This window comes from Mauremys reevesii, linkage group 1, assembly GCF_016161935.1.
Source record: "Mauremys reevesii isolate NIE-2019 linkage group 1, ASM1616193v1, whole genome shotgun sequence".
Lineage (NCBI taxonomy): Eukaryota > Metazoa > Chordata > Testudines > Geoemydidae > Mauremys > Mauremys reevesii.
Genome location: NC_052623.1, coordinates 254,498,840 through 254,519,046, shown reverse-complemented (window position 1 = coordinate 254,519,046; position 20,207 = coordinate 254,498,840). Strand labels below are relative to the sequence as shown.

At 40.7% G+C, this 20,207-nt stretch overlaps 1 protein-coding gene across 5 annotated transcripts in view; it reads right to left on the bottom strand.

Moving 5' to 3' along the window:
- The window catches only part of FGD4 (FYVE, RhoGEF and PH domain containing 4), a 204,917-nt gene that overhangs the window by 15,457 nt on the left and 169,253 nt on the right, over positions 1-20,207 (bottom strand). For all 5 annotated transcript variants that reach the window (XM_039480867.1, XM_039480897.1, XM_039480886.1 and 2 more), the window contains 5 exons: positions 19,335-19,480; positions 7,440-7,596; positions 4,909-5,047; positions 3,852-3,910; positions 2,880-3,026 (listed from right to left, as the gene is read on the bottom strand). In XM_039480867.1, coding sequence (XP_039336801.1) covers positions 2,880-3,026; positions 3,852-3,910; positions 4,909-5,047; positions 7,440-7,596; positions 19,335-19,480 — 648 coding nt within the window. The remainder of the gene's footprint in view (positions 1-2,879; positions 3,027-3,851; positions 3,911-4,908; positions 5,048-7,439; positions 7,597-19,334; positions 19,481-20,207) is intronic.

The following is a 20,207-nucleotide window of genomic DNA, read 5'->3' as shown; positions in this document are numbered from 1 at the left end:
ACAAATTTGCAGCGCTGCAGCAGGGTGTGAAAACACACCCTCTCCAGCGCTGCAAACTGCGGCGCTGCAAAGCGCCAGTGTGGTCAAAGCCCCAGCGCTGGGAGCGCGGCTCCCAGCGCTGTCCGTTATTCCCCACAGGGAGGTGGAGTACGGATAGCGCTGGGACAGCTTTCTCCCAGCGCTGGCGCTTTGACTACACTTAGCGCTTCAAAGCGTTGCCGCGGCAGCGCTTTGAAGTGCTAAGTGTAGCCACAGCCTCAGAGGCTGCTTTGCTAAGGAATAAAGCTTTGCTTTATAATGACTTGAAAAGACAAACCTAAGACGCATCCCTTTTGTATGTGTTGTAATAAAAAATGATGCAGAAGCACCCTAGGTTTTTAGTGACAGACAGTTTAATCCACTGGTTTACAAAATAAGGGGAATATAGAGAGAAGAAGATTGCTTCTTCCCCCACTTTTTAACAAAGAGGGGTGAAAGGCTTGGAAAGGAATAAACACTTGAAAAGACAAGCCTACCTGAAGACCCATACCTTTATTTAACCCCTTAGGCATAGGTGTTTCAATAACATGCATGTCCGCAGAAACAACCCAGGCTTAAAAACACAGAAAGCCTGTTTATAAAAGTTTTTCCCTAGGTTTAAGCTAGCACTGGTCATTTTTTTTAGTAAGGACAGCAGGCTTTTGGAGCAAAGCAGCTGTCAGCAAAAACAGCCTCTGTAAGCCAGTAGATCAGAGATAAGGCTGCTTCTTTGCCTGCTTTTTAACAAATACAAGTGAAAGTTATATTAAGTTTAGTAAAGGAATAAACACTTTAAAAGACAATCCTATATGAAGACAGAGCCCTTTATTTAACATTTTTACATGCGTGTTTCAATTAAAAAAAGAGAGCATGCAGAAAACACGCCAGAGTGAAAGCCACAGAACCTTAGTAACAGCTAGTTTATATCCCCCTTATTTTGTAATCCAGTGAATTACAGAGAAATTTATTTTCCTCCCCATATATTTGAAGCATTATGTTTTTTTAAAAGTTTATTATGAAAATGCAGTATTGCCTGAGCTATAACAAAACAAAGCACCTTTTAGGGATATTTTGTAGAAGTTTAGTGAACTAAAAAGGCTTAAAATACTAGCCTGTTCTTTTAAAAAGAGTGTTTTTAAAGTACCAAAAAAACAACCGGGTAAGAATATGAAAACTGGCAATTCAGGGGAGTTTACATATGTGTTTTAATAAAAAAAAACCCCAAGATTGCTTTTTAAAGTTTGGATTTATACAAAAAACACAAGAAAAAACAGCATATGTAAAAAAGTTAGCTTTTTTTTACTAGAGATATGGAGCCTTCCTCACACCCGCTCTCCACACACACACACACTTACTTCTCCCCCCCCCACCCTTCCACCCTTTTTTTTTTTCCTTCTTTTTTTTAATGTTTTTTAAAATCTAAACCAAGGACAAACAATTAAAAAAAAAAAAGCCAGAGCCACAGAGATCAGGCCATGGGGGTAAGAAAGCTGTCCTGAGTTTTAGGGGGCATGTTGATAACTCTTTTAGTGAAACGGTTTTGTAGGCAGCCTGCCTGTGTAAGTGGTTATGCTTTAGCATGGGCAAGCATTTATTATTTGAAAGCACTTTCCCACTTTATGAGGTATTATCTCCCCCATCTTATGGCCTATCAGAAATCTTAACAAAAAACAAGCTAAAAGATACATTGTAGCAAGGACTGCAAAGCAATAGTTACAATATTGTTGATTATTACCTTGTCTAAGCCCCTAGAGAATATATTTTGTTTTGTTTTTATAAAACACTTATGCAAACTGTAACCCTGGGTGATGTACAGCATTAAATAATATGAAACAGTAGACAAGAGACCTGAGACATTGTTAAAATCAGAGAGGTCACGATTAACTTAACACAGAGGGCCTTGGGGTGGAAAATGAAAAGGTACAGCGAAGCGGAAGATGGTATGATTTAAGAGGGGTTCTGGGGCTGCTTTGCAACGGTCCATAGGGAGCCTATAACCCTCATGTACAAACACCAGGGCTGGGTGAAGTGGGTGGGCCTTTGTTAGAGGAACAGGCCATTCATATACCTTTTGTTGTTGTTGACGACAAACTGTAACCTAACTGCACGTATACTACGGGGGCAACCTACTACCCTTTTGACAAACCCCACACCCCTTGAACTCCATAAAAATGCGCTTTACACAGTTATTTTCAACTAACATTTTATTTTACAATACAATCTGTTTTGTTTTCAAAACACTCTTTAACTGATAGCGTTTTTTCTTAGCAAGATTTTGTAATTTGCTGAACGAAGACGACGTTCAATATTTTGCATTAAACATTTATCTGTCGGTTTGATGATTTCATCTAAAACGCTATTTGGGTCCTCGGCCTCTGTCACTTTGTCCACCAATTCTGCCCCTAGAGCTAAATGTTCCTGGGTTAAACAGAGGCACTGCAGCACATATCCCAGCATGATGATGATGATATTTAACACACTCACCATACACAAACTACCGCTAATTTCTTTAATTTTACAATTCACATCATCTAAAGACCAGTACACGCAGGCATGATGCTTCTGACCGGGGGCATCTATGGCACACCCAGGACAATTATAAAAGACTAATACTGCATTTACTCTGAGATATGTTACTAGAGCTTCGTTTAATTCTGTTTGAAACACATTCTTTTCTAAATGTTTTTTTTGTCATTTTCCAGAAAGCACCGTGGGTAAAATCTTGGCTCCAGGCGAAGTTAATGTCAAAATTTCCCCATTGACTTAAATGGAGAGAAGACTTCACCCTTGCTTTCAGGCAGCTCCTTAGAATTTGAAAGAAGCCTAACATCACTCACACAAACACAAGTTTTGATACTTACTAAGAAAAGGTATCGTTCTTGGGCTGATGTGTTACGAGCAGCAAGTTTAAGGATCTGTCCTTCTTTTATCAGCTCATTTGAGGGGTTGACAATATCTTCCTCTTCTCCCAACATCTCATACACCTCCAGCAACTTCTTTAGATTCTCCTTTTCAATTAAAATAAAATTACATTTGTGAATAAGCGATTTTGCCAGTGTAAAATGGTTTACCTGAAGCTTATGTAAGAGTCTGAAAAATGCTAGTTTAAAAGAATATATACCTCTACCTCGATATAATGCTGTCCTTGGGAGCCAAAAAATCTTACCGCGTTAAAGGTGAAACTGTGTTATATTGAACTTGCTTTGATCCACTGGAGTGCACAGCCCCGCCCCCCCGGAGCATGGCTTTACCACATTATATCCAAATTTGCGTTATATTGGGTGGCGTTATATCGAGGTAGTGGTGTATATGATCCGTTCATATAGGTTGCCAGAACCAGCTTATATTTGGGCATAAGCTGTTTCTAGTAATCTAATTTATCTAACCAGTATTTTTAATTGTACTTATATAGTGCTATTTCATGTCTTAAATATTGTACAAATATTTAACGGTTTATGTACCACAACATCCCTGCAAGGGAGATAAGTATTTTGTCCATTTTACAGGTGCAGAAACAAGCACAGAAAAGTTAAGTGATCAGCATAACCTCTTACTGGCAGCCAGGAATAATACACAGAAATCCCAATTCCCACTCCCGAGTTTTAGTTACAATATCATAGTTTATCAAGCATTCCAGGTGACAGTAAAAAGGACAATATAAATAACAGCATTTTGGAGCAAAGAAACCAAAGTTTGCAAGTTCAACTGTTTGAAAAATCTGCATTTCAAGTATCTGGTAAAATTCACAGAATTTCCTAGCTGTACATGCTATTAAAAACACAAGACTAAGAATAGAGTATTAAGAAAGGGAAAACCTCACAAAAACCACTTACCATTTTTCGTATAGCACTATTGGAGTGACTGGCTGCTGTGGATATAATTTCCAGGGATTCTAGATGGCACCGAAAATGAAAAACAAATGTAAATACATTGTTATTTACTACAGTACACAGACTGCTAGGTCTAATGGCATACTTGTAAATTTCATGTGAACGCGAGACTTCTCAAGCCCCAAAATTGTCAATAAAGTAAGCTACAAGTATTTAGTCCAACTGGGTACTTTTGCCTTAACTGAATGTAAAATACAATAAAAGTTAGAGTTAACAGATTAGATGCTGGAAAAGTTTAGCAGGAATCCTTGCCAGTTTTAATCAATTATTGTAGGGTGTTTGTGGAGTGAATTTTAAAATTCATGAACTTGAGTACTTGTACCCAAAATATGATTCTAAGAATCATGGCTCCCCCAGTCAGGGAGCAGAAACATGCAGCGTGACCTACAGATCCAACTAAAACAGCTCCAACTTAAATTACTTTTAAGAAACTGCTCCAGGCCAAGAATTATTTGCAGAAGCTATTTGATAAATAATTCTGAATAATAAGAAAAAATATGCTCTGTTCTTGCATAATTCAAACATAAAATGATAAAACTTGAAAATGGAATCTATTTTCACAAATTGCTGAAATGTGTATTTTAAATAAACAAAATATGGATCCCATTTTCAAGGTTCCCCTCCCCCCCCAGCAAAAGACCATTTCTATATCAAAAGCCACACAACAGTGTGCTTAAATGCCAGACTAGCCTTCTCTTAAGAATCATGCATAGGGCGCAGTTTCAGAAAAGGGTGCAAAATCATGTGAAACAAAAGTAGACTTGTTGTGCTCCTTGCCAGGAAGGACAAATTGTAAGTTTCACTGCTCTAATGCTAGCCTAGAAATCAAAATAAACAATGGATCATTTTTCAGAGAATATTACAACTCTACATTAACATTTTCCCTGCAACTGTGTTTCTTTACCTCGTTTTTACTGGGATAGCTTTAATTTACAGAGTCCTTTTATTACTGTTTTCTTATTGCTATATTAAGTTATCACACAATCCATGAAATATTTACTTTCAGCATCCTTCCAGTCTGGGGAATCTTGAGGCAGTTTCCTTAGGTAGTCCTTTAGTAGCATCTCATAGCGTGGAATACGTTGTACTGGTTCTAGCATATGATGTTGCAATGTCAAACTCCCACAGACTTTTTGTGTCTAGGAAAATGTAAATATATTTAGATACCACAGTTCAGACAATATTTTTCCATAACTTAATATGTCCTAACACAATACAAAGCTGTGACTGACCTAAATCCAAGACTACTGTATCGTCATAAAAAAGGACTACAAAAACATGGGATTTTAACATAAGAAATCCTGATTGCAGGAAAGTGAGTTAGTTTTTTCATCATAATCAAATAATTAAAATCATTTCCAATGACTTTAAAAGCAAGTAAAGCAGGGAGAATCACTGTATTTATTTTCTTTGTATCCAGCAGAAAGAATTTCATAAATAGAACCACAAATGACATTGCATTTCAACTGAATTTTTCAAATAATATCTGTAATAACTGATCTTAAACATCTAATTAATTTAATAAGGGACAAACAATTTACCATGACAAGTCATAAGAGCAGGGCATTTTATTCTGGACTCTTGACCTTCTTTCAATACATTGCTATCCATGATGTAAAAACAAGGGTAGCTATTTTGAGAAAAATGTCTGTTTACTTCCATTTCCTTAAAAAGAAGTAAGCTGTAGATTAGACTAAAGCACACAAAAGAAGTCCCTTACTGAGGACCACACATTCTGCTTAAATTGCATCACATTGCAGGAATGTCTTATTCCTTTCCTAAACTTCTAGTTGGTAGGTCTGTAGGTTGGAAATGACATCCATACTAATTAACAGAAAAATCAAGATGAGGCCCCGGAAAGGAGAAGTTACAGACTTTTCCAAAGATATACATTCCCATGACTGACTGCTCCTTCAACCTTCAGTTACTCAATATTTAGGAATGTAAACGTACTTCCTAACTCAGGTGTTTTGGACAACTGCAGGTCATGCACGACAGGTTAGGAATTTAGAGATGGACAAATATGTAATTGTAAAAAAAAGTGTTATTTACTTTTTAGTATCTATGACCGACAAAGCAAATTCGTTGGTCCTCACGTGTTTTAACATTTATACTTTGATTGATGATGCGTTTCACTGGAGAGGATGGATGTGGGGGAAAAAAAAGGAAAAATAGGACAAAATTAAATGGACAAAATGAAACCCTAACTTACTTCTAAGGGACCAGAAAAATAGATTGTGTTATGGAATGGGCCACCCAAATATCCAGTGAGAACCTGCTTCATTAGAAAAACCGCACTGACCGCATAGCCCTATTTGTCACCTAACACCCCACACTGGAATCCATAAGGGATATCAAACAAACAATTACAATGCATACTTGATAGGAACCACATCCTGAAATAATTCTTTCCCAACCCCCTCTTTTGGGCTTCAAACAATCCCCCAGCCTACCCAAGCACATCATCAGAAGCAAGCTTCCCACAGACCAGGAAACATCAATTCAAAGCAGCACCAGACTCTGTCAAAACAACAGATGCAAAACCTTCAGACATAACTCCATTGCTACAACACAACACACCTTTCAAGATCCATGGGTCCGACACATACCCATTGCAACATGTGGTATACCTCATCCAGTGCAACAAAGACCTCAACAACAACAAGGGTGAAACCAGACAATCACTACACCCTCGAACAAACTCACATAGAAAAATGATAAAAGACAAAAACCAACCTATCACTCATAAGTGTATATTCTTCACAAAGCAATTACTCCATATCTGACTTCAGTGCTCATCCTCTGAGGCCTGGTCTACAGTAGGGGGGTGGATCGATCTAAGTTACGCAACTTCAGCTACGTGAATAACGTAGCTGAAGTTGACATACTTAGATCTACTCACTGCAATGTCTTCTCTGTGAGTCGACTGCTGCCGCTTCCCCCGTCAACTCCACCGGTGGAGTACAGGAGTTGACGGGAGAGCACTCAGGGATTAATTTATCGCGTCTAGACTAGATGCGATAAATTGACCCCCCCCGCTGGATTGATCGCTGCCTGCCGATCTGGTGGGTAATATAGACATATCCATAGGAAACCTACACAACTCCTTCAAAAGACAAGCCTGGGAACTTAAATTCATAACTCTATTGGACACTAAAAACCATGGACTTAACACAGAGATTGGTTTTATGGCTCATTAAAACAATTTTTAACACACCCTACTGCCTACTCATCCTTTACTTAACATGAAGTGGGAAGTTGTCTCCTACAGTGTGTGTGTGAAGCCCTTAGACTTGTCCCACCTTGTATTTAGCTCAGATGCTCTGGTTACCTTCTTCAGATCTGAGGAAGAGCTCTGTGTAGCTTGAAAGTTTGTTCCTTCCACCAACAGAAGTTGGTCCAATAAAAGATATTACTGTACCTACCTTGTCTTTCTAAGGGACTGGATATTTAATACCGTCTTTCAGAAATACAGAAAATGACACATACACACTACTTTGCAGCTTTTCAAGAAATAGTCTCTTTCATTACCTGAATGTCCTGAATAATGCATTTGAATAGAGGAGATCGCTCAGTCCACATTTTCACCAGTTCCATTGCATTATCAAAGTTTTTCACATACTCTCCATACATCTTGAGGAAAGGAGCTAACTTCTGCAGAATATCTCCAATTCTGGGGGTTGCAGCCCTGTAGAGCAAGAGGATTGAGTCTCAACTTCACAGCAAATAAGTAAAAGCCGACAAGGTATTAACTAGTAGACAAAATGAGGGGGAAATATTTAAAAATCTAAATTAATGAATCCTCCAGTTCAATACAAAGGATCCCAGTCTGACCATAAAAGGAGACCTGCAAAAGTGAAAACAATCTTTGTGCCCTATCTTGATCATGTATAAAGGCCACAAGTAAGGAATAAAGCACTACATAAAATGTTAATTCTTCTTTCATTATTTCCATTTAATAAATGGCATTTCTCTGGGCAGCCGTTATAAGTGATATAACACTGCACTTCTCAGCTGGAGGTGAAAACTCAGGAGGCCAATCAATGCAGAACTGAGAAGATTCTAGTATTGCTAGAATTTATTGAACAAAATCAGACAGTTTTAAGTTATATTATGATAAATTCCATACTTTGAAAAAATATTAAGTCACTTAGAAGCTTAAAGTGGTAAAGACTATAGTGTTGCTTATGTCCACAGTAAGCAAATAGCTTTAGCAGCTTTCCAAAATTTGAAAAAAGTCACTTCACACTGACCTTTTCACAAACAGAGTTTGCAACAAGGTTCCAATAGTTTTATCAGCCTGCCAAACAAGAAATAGATTACAAATGAAACGGGCTCCTTATCTATAGCTGCTAGCTCACCAAAGGTGGCCTGATTTCACTTTCCCTCCAGAGAAACTAAATTTTCAAGGCTGTCTCTAATGCCAGACCTGAAGGTGTCCAATTTCTAAAAGCTTGGGCACTAGGCCATATCAGATATGTCCAAAAAAATCTAGCACATTGAGTCCTGGCAAGAATAAAAGTCTCCTATGACTTCAGAACCCCTCCATAAGTAGGGCCCTTCATTTTCAGTTTTTATTTTATTTAATGTTTCGCAGGAATTTGCTGGTGCTTATTACAGCCACAAAAGAGGAGAAAAATCGGTGGAAAAAACTATTAATTTTTCTGGGTAAATATTGGGAGGGGGGTGTTGGTGGATGGACGAACAGGAGGAAAAGTATCCAGCAGATTAATGCTTTGATGAATGGAATTCAATGTGGTTTGCTGCCGAACTAAAACAGAACTCAAAACACAATGCCACCTCTGAGTTTAAGAAAACAATACATCTCTAATCCTCAAATAAAACTTTCCATTTGAATAAAGTTTACTATTGTAGACTTAGAACTATTAGCCTATAAATATTTACATTTAATAATTGGGCCACACTATTAGCAGCACATACACTCAACTTCATCCTTTTCTCCTATTTTAGTTTTTTTTAAAACTTGTGAACACTTCTCTTGTGTTCTGAAATTTATTCCGATACAGACTTTCTTTTTCTTCCCATTTTAGTGTGTCAAACCTTTAAACCATTATCTGCTAAAAGCTTGAAATATGTATGTGGTGGGCATGAGATTCATCAGTACGTTCAGATGCGCATGCACTTCAGAGCTTGTGTGCACCTGTTTGTTTATTGTGTGAATCTTCTAGACTAATACATAACCTAACTTCAATAAGCAGCTTGGCATATACACACAGACTAACGTATTATTGTAATATCTATATCTCATGCAATGTATTGTATTTTCCTAATAAAACAAGTTATTTTTATATACTTGAATATATAAAAGTAGGTGTGAAAATTGGAAAAAAATGAATAATACTTTTTGTAAAACCCAGGATTTTTTGTGTGTGTAATAATCAGTTTAAATGGAAAACACAAGGGTTCATCCATAAGGCACAGCCTGAAGCACTCTAGAAGAACATGCAGCGCAGAGGTGCCTTGGAAAGAAGAATCTTCTGATAAGAGAACGTATAGTGCCATAGGTGAACTGAGGAATGTAGATAACCAGTCCATTTCAGATTAAAAACAATTCATGCTTTGGCTGGCTCATCAAAACTACTGGAACCTTGTTACCTGTTCCCAAACCATAATGTTATCCTCGATATATGACGCTGTCTGAAAATGCTTGATTCTAGTGACAATGCTACCCATTTACCCATAGACTCAAAGCCATACTCCTTTTTGGTGGGATATAGGCACCCACTGCAGACAGGCAACAGTTCCCGTAAGAAGAGTTAGAACTCCAATGAATAGCAAATTCAGAGGCACTTCCGGACACCAGAGATAACATCCTCACGATGTTCCAAGTCAACAGAGCTAATGTAATAAAAGCTTTTCATAGTTATGTAAACCCTGGGACACTTCATATTTCTGCATTATCAGACCAACCTTCTACGGGGAACTTATTGCAGTGAGTCAAGTCTATTTGGTCATTTCTCAAACTCCTCTTTTGCTGTCTCCAAGCTGCACAGCATACAAGAGGTAGTTAGGTCTGGTTGTGATATCTCAAGTAGGGCTGTCAAGCGATTAAAAAAATTAATCGTGCGATTAATCGTGCTGTTAAACAATAATAGAATACCATTTATTTAAATATTTTTGAATGTCTTCTATATTTTCAAATATATTGATTTCAATTACAACACGGAATACAAAGTGTACAGTGCTCATTTTTTATTACAAATATTTGCACTGTAAAAAACAAAAGAAATAGTATTTTTCAATTCACTTAATACAAGTACTGTAGTGAAATCTTTTTATCATGAAAGTTGAACTTACAAATGGAGAATTATGGAGAAAAAAACCCTGCATCCAAAAATAAAACAAATGTAAAACTTTAGTGCCTACAAGTCCACTCAGTCCTACTTCAGCCAATTGCTCAGGAGATAATGTTGCCCGCTTCTTGTTTACGTCACCTGAAAGTTAGCACAGGCGTTCGCATGGCATTGTTGTAGCCAGCGTTGCAAGATATTTACGTGCCACATGCACCAAAGATTCATATGCCCCTTCATGCTTCAACCACCATTCCAGAGGACATGCATCTATGCTGATGACAGGTTCCGCTCAACAACAATCCAAAGCAGAGCGGACCATCGCATGTTCACTTTCATCATTTGAGTCAGATGCCACCAGCAGAAGGTTGATTTTCTTTTTTCGTAGTTCAGGTTCTGTAGTTTCTGCATCTGAGTGTTGCTCTTTTAAGACTTCTGAAACAATGCTCCACACCTCGTCCCGCTCAGATTTTGGATGGAACTTCAAATGCTTAAACCTTGGGTCGAATGCTGTAGCTATTTTTAGAAATCTCACATTGGTACCTTCTTTGCATTTTGTCAAATCCGCTGTGAAAGTGTTCTTAAAATGAACATGTGCTGGGTCATCATCTGAGACTGCTATAATATGAAATATATGGCAGAATGTGGGTAAAATGGAACAGGAGACATACTATTCGCCCCCAAGGAGTTCAGTCCCAAACAGGGCTGCCCAGAAGATTCAGGGGGGCCCTGAAGCAATTTCAGGGGCCCCTTCCATAAAAAAAAGTTGCAATACTATAATACTATATTCTTGTGGCGGCCCCTGAGGTGCCTGGGGCAAATTGCCCCACTTGCCCCCACCCCCGGGCGGCCCTGGTTAAAATAAACATTTAGCACAACCCCAGTTTTGAGAAAACTTCTTTTCAAGTCACCTTTACAAGGTTCTCAGCATCAGCTAGTGCTAAAAGGCACTCAATCTCATTAAAAGGGTTGGACAAATATTTTCCATCAAAACTCTTCTTCTGAAAAAAAAACTTTTTTTTTTTAAAAAAAAAAAAAAATCACGGATCTGCTTTCCTTCAAAAAAAAATTTGTTTTTTTTTTTTTAAAAAAAAAAAAAAAATTAGTCTGCATCTGAACATGGTTTGGGGTTTCAAAAGTATGTACCAAATATTTGCTGCTTGCTGTGTTTGATTGTTTAAAGAAACAATAAAAAATTTGCTTAAAAAAAAAAACTTTTTTTTGAACCTCAGCTTGTGACCAAACGCCTGAGCCCATCCAGTCAGAGATTTTTCCAGGTTTCTGATACTCTGCTGGCTTCCTTGACTCACATCTGTCTCCATAACTTTGGGTTCATTTAGGTTAGAACATAAGAATGGCCATACTGGGTCAGACCAAAGGTCCATCCAGCCCAGTATCCTGTCTACCGACAGTGGCCAATGCCAAGTGCCCCAGAGGGAGTGAACCTAACAGGTAATGATCAAGTGATCTCTCTCCTGCCATCCATCTCCACTCTCTGACAAACAGAGGCTAGGGACACCATTCCTTACCTATCCTGGCTAATAGCCATTAATGGACTTAACCATCATGAGTTTATCTGTTTCCTAGAGACTGGCTCCAGGGGGTCCCTCACAAACTGGAGATGGTTACTGTGGGTTTGTCTTTAGTATAGACTATGTACATACTCCACGAACTGAGCATTTGAGCTTGTTCCAGAATCTGGGATGAGCCTATGTTGTGAAAACGGAAATGCTCAAAATAGCACATGCATGTGAATGTACACAGGGTGCTAAAATTAAATTAACCCAGGGGGTCTCAAACTGGGGGTCGGGACCCCTCAGGGGGTCATGAGGTTATTACTGGGGGTCATGAGCTGTCAGCCTCCACCTCAAGCCCTGCTTTGCCTCCAGCATTTATAATAGGGTTAAATATATTAAAAAGTGTTTTTAATTTATAAGGGGGGGGGTCGCACTCAGAGGTTTGCTATGTGAAAGGGGTCACCAGTATAAAAAAGTTTGAGAAGCACTGAATTAACCTCTCTGGAGCCTCGGGAATGCAGGGGAGAGGGGGGTCTCCCTTGGTAGGGTTGGGAATGAGGTAGGTGGTGTAGGATATTGTTCTTCTCATGTGATCCCTCCCCCATTGCTCTCTTGGCTCTATCAATGTTACTCTAAAGTGGCTAATTTTAATGAAGCTACCCTCCCCTGACATGAATTTTCCTATGGCACTGAAATTAAATGTAGACTATAATTTGGCATTTGAGAAGTGAAAGGGATGGTAGCACTAAGGGAAAGATAACAGCTTGGCTCTTTGTGTTAAATAGCTGTCTGCAAGCCTCAAACTGCAGAATGAGCTTTAGGGTAGGGAAGGCTGTGCCTCCCCAAACAGCCTGGCCCTGTCCCCTATCTGACCCCCACCCACTTCCTGTCCCCCGACTGCCCCCCTCAGAATCCCCAACCCATCCTGCTCCTTGTCCCCTGAGCGCCCCCCCGAGACTCCCCCAACCACCATCCCACCACCCACAATGCCCCCCTGCTCCCTGTCTGCCCCGACCCCTATCCACCCCCCTGCCAAGTCCTGACAGACCCCCGCAACGCCCACGATTCAACCCCCCATTCCGCATCCCCTGACCGCCCCCCCCGAACCTCTGCCCCCTCCTTGTCCCCTGACTGTCTCCGGGACTCCCTGCCCCATATCCAACCCTCCCGGCCCCCTGCCATGCTGCTTACCCCCGCCTCCCCCCTCTCCCGGAGCCTCAGCGCGGCGCATCCAAGAGCAGCCCTGGACAGCGCTGCAGAGGCCTGGCTCCACGTGACCTGAATTCCCGCTGCTCGGCCTGGAGCACACAGCCCCACCCCCTTACCACACGGCTCTGAGCCACGCCACTTTAGCTCAGTCCAGGGCCACTACTGGATGCGGCGCGCTGAGGCCCTGGCGATGGGAGAAGGCGGGGGTGGGGTTGGGGGAGCCTCCGACATTCTCGTGGGGGCCCCTGCGGGGCTCAGGGCCAATTGCCCCACTTGCCACCCTCCTGGGTGGCCCTGGTCCCAAATTTAATTAACGCATTTTTATTTTTTTAAATGTGCATCATCAGCATGTAAGCATGTCCTCTGGAATGGTGGCTGAAGCATGAAGGGGCATATGAATGTTTAGCATATCTGGCACATAAATACCTTGCAATGTTAACTACAAAAGTGCCATGCGACTGCCTGTTCACACTTTCAGGTGATGTTGTAAATAAGAGGCAATCAGCATTATCTCTCGTAAGTGTAAACAAACTTGTTTGTCTTAGCGATTGGCTGAAGAAGTAGGACTGAGAGGACTTGTAGGCTCTAGTGTTTTACATTGTTTTGTTTCTGAGTGCAGTTATGTAACAAAAAAAAATCTACATTTGTAAGTTACACTTTCACAATAAAGAGATTGCACGACAGTGTTTATATGAGGTGAATTAAAAATACTATTTCTTTTATCATTTTTACAGTGCAAACATTTGTAATAAAAATATAGAGTGAGCACTTTACACTTTGTATTCTGTGTTGTAATAGAAATCAATATATTTGAAAATGTAGAAAAACATCTAAAATATTTATTAAATATCAATTGGTATTCTATTGTTATAAGTGCAATTAATCGCAATTAATTTTTTTTAGTTAATCGTGTGAGTTAATCGTGATTAATCAACAGCCCTAGTCTCAAGACGTCATGACCAGCTGGAACACCATTTACTCAAGATTAAATGCCTGCTGTAATATAAACAGGTTCTTGCCGCCATTTGTTCAAAACAATCTTAGTTAATCCACCAAACACAACCCAGCAAAGTCTTGTAGAGTTTATAATTCTAGTCTGGTGCCATTTAGGGTACACGTCTTCACTGTAGAGTTAGCTTAGACTAGCCTCGCCTGGTGCATCCCCAAGGCAAAGTCCTACTTGTGCAACAGTATCCCCAGTGGTGCTGCACTAGTCAATGTCCTGGGATGGGATTTCTGGTGGATATCCCATGGTTCTTAGTATGAATTAACCTGGGCTGTTCCATAATTCATTTGCAGAGTGCTCTCTCTCACTTAGCATGGAGCTGCTGTCTGTGTCAATGACATAAGAACACCTTATCTAAGTAACTTCCAGGCGGAGCTCCTCATTATTAACGCGGACTGTTCTGTACACAAAAGCAAACAGCATTGGGCATCAAGAACTTCTAATGAGATTATCACTAAGTATTTCAGTCTGCAAGCCACAAAAGTGATTCTCAGCACACGTTCATGGGCTGTATCTCTGCTCAAATTCTTTGGAAGCACAGTAAAAATGGAGCGAGAAAATGTGGGGTTAAAGTAGTAAGCCAGTGTAGGTGACTTCAGTGCAGAAGGAAGGAAGGGAGGTAGACAAGAAATCAGAGCCTAGATAGAATTGTGGGTTAGCACTGGAGGCCTAACGGAACCTGGGCTTGATTAGCTTGCATTCTCACTGCAAAGCAGGCAGGTTGCCAGACCAGGCTGCAATGAAACTTGACCTCAAGCTATACCCTCAGCTGTGCCTGCTAGCCTGGATTTAAAACATCCTCAAGCCAAGGTTACAGATTTGTCTATGTACACAGAAGCTACAGCCTGGGCTAACTGCAGTGAAGATATACCCTTGGAGTGCTCATGCATGAGATCAGCTCAGATAAAGCAAAACTTTACATCAGGGGTAGGCAACCTGCAGCACACATGCCAAAGGCGGCACCCGAGCTGATTTTCAGAGGCACTCACGCTGCCTGAGTCCTGGCCACTGGCCCGGGGGGCTCTGCATTTTAATTTAATTTTAAATGACGTTTCTTAAACATTTAAAAAACCTTATTTACTTTACATATAACAATAGTTTAGTTATATATTATAGCCTTATAGAAAGAGACCTTCTAAAAACGTTAAAATGTATTACTGGCACGCGAAACCTGAAATTAGAGTGAATAAATGAAGACTCGGCACACCACTTCTGAAAGGTGGCCAACCCCTGCTTTACATGATGGTTCTGTGGTCTGATCATTGACAGCTTATTTAAAGAGTGGCATAACACATCAAGGTGTTGGATGTGAAAGTTCCACTTTAGATCACTTCAGCCATACCAAAACACAGCAAAGTTAGGAGTATTGCCTATGTTCTGGACTCCCAGATTTAAGATCTAGACTTTTATCATCCTAACGGCTGAAAACAAAACAAAACCAAAAAAAACACAGCTGGGGAGTTACAGTCAGAGAAGACATTATCCAGCAATTTGTATAGTAAGCCAGAGACGATACCACAATCGTATATGGAGATACCAGATGATATTCACAGAGTTCCTGGCTCTTGTTTATGGAAATGCTAAGGAAAATGTCTGGTCTTTTTTTAAAAATGTCAGAGGACATGATGGAAGAGAGCAGATCCCAGAGACTGGTGGAAAACAAGATCAGATTTCTCTTTCAGAAATATTAAAAATTTCTCCTAAGCAACATCCTTCCTTTAAATATGTGCACAATATGACCCATGAAAGGCAGTTAAGCAATTTCCAAGGTATCCAAGATACACCAATCACAGATGAAGATTGCATCCAGATAATACAGGATGGTGTGTTGTTCTTAAAATGCAGTTTATGAGTTTAACACTAATATTAGAAGTTGATTTAGAGAGGCACTTTTTACTTTAAAAAACAATCTGAGCATTTACATTGCTTATGTATGCTGCTTTTACATACTCCAGAAAATGCAATTTAGTATGTGTCACACTCTGTACCTCAAAATAGCACCCTGGAACCCATATATTTACCACTTTGATATGATTATATGTTTCGTACCAATTATGCCTTGTGATGTATCATTTAAAAAGTCTTGATCTGCTGAAGATTGCTATCCCGTTGGATTGTATGTACTATCACTGTATGTGAAGTTATGAAGTATTGCTGTATGTTTGGTACTGAACTATGTGGTCAGTGGGGAATGCTCACAGCTAGCTTGTCAGTGGCAACAATGGAGCAACTATCACAGGCCAGACTGGCATTGATGGCCCATTAAGAAGAATCCATTCTCTTAGAGAATCTTTAGAGAGCACATATGCAATGGTGGCGGCCTAACCCTCCCCTCTCTCACAGCAAGGATCTTTCTAGCAGCTGGAAGAAACTAGAAAAGAGGGACAGTGACCTCACCACCTGGCCTCTCTCCTCCCCCATCTCAACACCTGGAAGACTGTCTGGAAGACAAAGGCTTTGAACTGGGGAGATTGGTCCCAGCCTGGGAAGGGAATCCAGCCTGTGTATTCAGAACTGTGAGCTGCCTGTAATATCTATTAGGGTGAGAGACTGATTCAAATCTTGCTTAGTCTGTTAAAGACAAACACAGTCTAAATTTTATTTTCATTTCTTACGTAACCAATTTTGATCTGTATGCCAGCTACTCGTAATCACCTGAAAAAAAAATCTTTCTGTAGTGAATAAATCCATTTTATATTTTACCTAAAATAGTGTGTTTTTGGTTACAGTGCTCGGGAATCTCAGCTCAGATTACTAAGGCTGGTGTAGGTCCACTTTCCTTTGACAGAGTGGTGAACTAATTAATGAGCTTGCACTGTCAAAGGGAGTCTTGAACATGTAAGATGGTATATTTCTGGCATGCAAGGCTGGGGTAATTGGCTGGTGCCTCTCTGTATTATTCACGGGTAAGGCTCTGAGTCTTTCATGGAGATCACAAAAGTCACGGATTCCATGACTTTTGGGACCTCCGTGATTTCCACAGCTGCAGCCGCTGGGGCAGTCCCGGGGCCAGCTTCACCAGCTGCTGCTCTGGCGGCCCCAGGCAATGGGTTCTGGGCACTGTCCCGGAGCAGCAGCAGGGCCCCGGGCCACTCCCCACCCACTCAAAGGAGCAGCCATGGCAGCAGCAGGGCCCCAGGCTGCCCCCCCACCCGAAAGAGCAGCAGCAGCAGCAGCAGCAGGGGGGACTCGGGCCGCCCCCTCCCCCCGCCCGGAGGAGCGGCAGCGGCCACCAGAGCACCCTTTTACTAAAAATACCCGTGACTAAATCATAATCTTATTCATGAGTGGCTCTGGGTGTGGGGCTCCATATGCTGATGGCTAAGCCATCCCAGTGCCTGGAGGGGTTTGCTGTTTGTCACTGGCATAGCCTTGTGAGAGACAGCCCAGGTTGGAGCATTAAGGGGAAAACAGTGGTCCTACAGTTCCAGGTTGTACTCCGGGATCCTGTCACAGTATTTTACTAATATGACACACAGCACAAAGTATAGGAGACAGACTGTACTTTCTCTAAGGCAGAATGTAGTTTATATATACTATAACTTTTAAAGCATTACTGACATAAATCATACTTCCCCCTTCCCCAAAATTGAGCAATTTAATATTTGGGTTCACATTTAGTATCAATTTTTTTATTTGATGAATACAAAAAGATGAATTTCTCATATACACTATTAAATACTTTATTATAATGGAGTAAGGAATGCAAACTTACTGTTAAGCATTACTTTATTTTATGCTGCTTAGGTGTTATCTAATTATATTTCCTTGCTTTATAGAAAATGTTTAGTTCTCTCTGTGTTGGTGCATGGTAACCACCATTTTATTTTGAACCCTGTGGGAACTTACCCTGCCTAGACACCTGGTGCTCTGTGCCTCAAATTTACCCTCCTCCTGTGCCCCTGGAGGAATTCATCCCATACAACTAGTGTTTGAAACTAGAATTTTCTCAGGTTTGTTAATAAACCAAGTCTGTTCAACCCCTTGCCCCCAGATCAGGGTTCCCACGTAGCCTTTGTTATCAGTGTTTCCTGCTAACTTTACTCGGGCTCTGCCCAGCTCCCACTGGGCAGTGAGTGATGTCATTCCCACTGTGGTTCTTTCCTAGGCAACAGCTCTTCTGTAATCTGCTGTGCAGACCTGCCCCCCCAACCAGGAGTTCCACAGCCCCTCATCTCCCTTTGAGCAACAGGCCCTGCTTCTTATTTCCTGCCTTGCACATGACACACACAAAACACGCATGCATGCACACCCTATGCTGCAAGCATGTCTGCATTGCCTGCAGGCAGTTATGACCCTTTCTTGGTAGAAGGATTAATATTTCACCTGCCAATCCAGGGATGAGGCCTGTGCACCCTGTCACAACCCTTAGGGCTCTTCTATCCCAATTCCCACCTATTCTTCCTCCAACTGTTACCTGGACTGAGACAAGCAGGTATTTTAGGATTTTCTTGGATGTTGCAGGAATCAAGAATTCCTTAACTCTTCTAAAAATGCCCCTGATTTTTGACATTTGGAGTACTTTGTAAATGGGTGCCTGGATGTGACGAGAAGCAATAGAACCTAGGGAGGTTAAACAGTAGGAGCTCAGCTCACTGAGATGACATAGGATCAAACCAGTGTATTGCTGGTGAAAACTTTAATTCTTTCCTTTTGCTAACGAGTTATCACCTTTTCTTGAGGCAGAGAGAAATGTAATTTTTTTTTTTTTTGAAGAATTAGGTTGGATTAAATACATTGAGTTTGTGCTGACAACCGCCATGTCTAGTGTTATCACAGCACAGGTACACTTCCAATTATTTGCACTAAAGATGGAAAATAAAAAGCTTATCCACAGTACAAAATCCCTATTACACAACATATACCACCCTGATTTGCTCTTTTAACATGACTTTCCCGTGAAAAAATGCCATGACAACACCATCCTAAAAATAATCCAGAACCAGGTGTTAATTACTAAATGATAAAGTTAAAACATGTAATAAAAGGAATTCTACATTATTATAGAGTAGAAAGCAACGATAAAATCATCATGTTACTGCACAATAACTGTATAAATGTTCATTTGCACGAATTCCTGTATTTCAGGCAACAGAGTCACCAGGTAGCATGTCATCTTAAAGGGCTACCGCTCCCATTCAGCTAAAGGTTTCACACATGAGTAATCCCACTGACATTCATGTGCTTAAACTAAGGACATGCTTAATTCCTCTATTAAACAAAACCCTGATGAACAGTAGAGCAGCAGACAATTTTTCCCAGCAACAGAACTTCCTTGGAACATTTTAATGGTAAAGTGTCTTCTATCTCAGCCACGTAACAATTTCTATGCTAGCTCAGACCCATTATTAAAAGGCTTAATATCTTTCAAAACGATTCTTACCATTCTTGCATTCTTTTCTCAAGCTCCGGAAGCAAGAATTTACTGTGGAAGACGTTGATTGATGAAATATTAGAAAAGATTTTATTGACCACCTCAGCTGGAAATGAACCCCGGTTAGCTTCCTCCAATAGTTTGCCATAGAATACCTGCAACAGAGGAGAAGGACTTAAAAGTTAACAGGCCAATGTGCATTTCTGTTATCTTTAAATGGTACACAGCAGACAAACACCCCTCCCCCCACCCCCAAGCATTTCAAGATGGTTACTTTTGTAGCTCAACTGTGGGAGCATCCAAAATTACTGAACTATCATCATCTCCCTTCCCCTCACCCCCTTCAGGTATCAGTGGAACTCCCCGCCTCAGTATGCCCTCCAGAAGCCAGAGCAGCAGTGAAGCCCTGGGGAGTAAGGCACTTCCAGAATGCATTGGGTGCAAGTGATGTCATCATACTCTGCTTTCTTTCAGTTTGGACTACAGACACTATCTGCTGACTGGCCTTTCTTTCTGGCCTCCTTTCCAGTCTTCCATCCTATCTTCTTTTCCTTGCCTCTCCCTCAACACCTCCTTTCCCTTCCTACTTCCATACTCTTGTTAATTCATCCCCTTGATGCTCCCTTGTTGCCCCATACTGTCTCATAAAACACTGAGCTCAGCATGACGTTTTGCAGCCATCACCCTGAGCACTTTGCTTGTACATTGGATCCCCTTGTCCTTTTAGTATGAGTGCTTTGGAGACAGGGGCTGTGCCTTCATGTGTGTTTTAAGACATCTAGCAGAACACGGCTCTGATTCTGAATCTGTGCTTTTTGGTACTACAGCAGAATTTAAAAAAAACCCACCACCTACAGAATCATAGAAACGTAGGCATGGAAA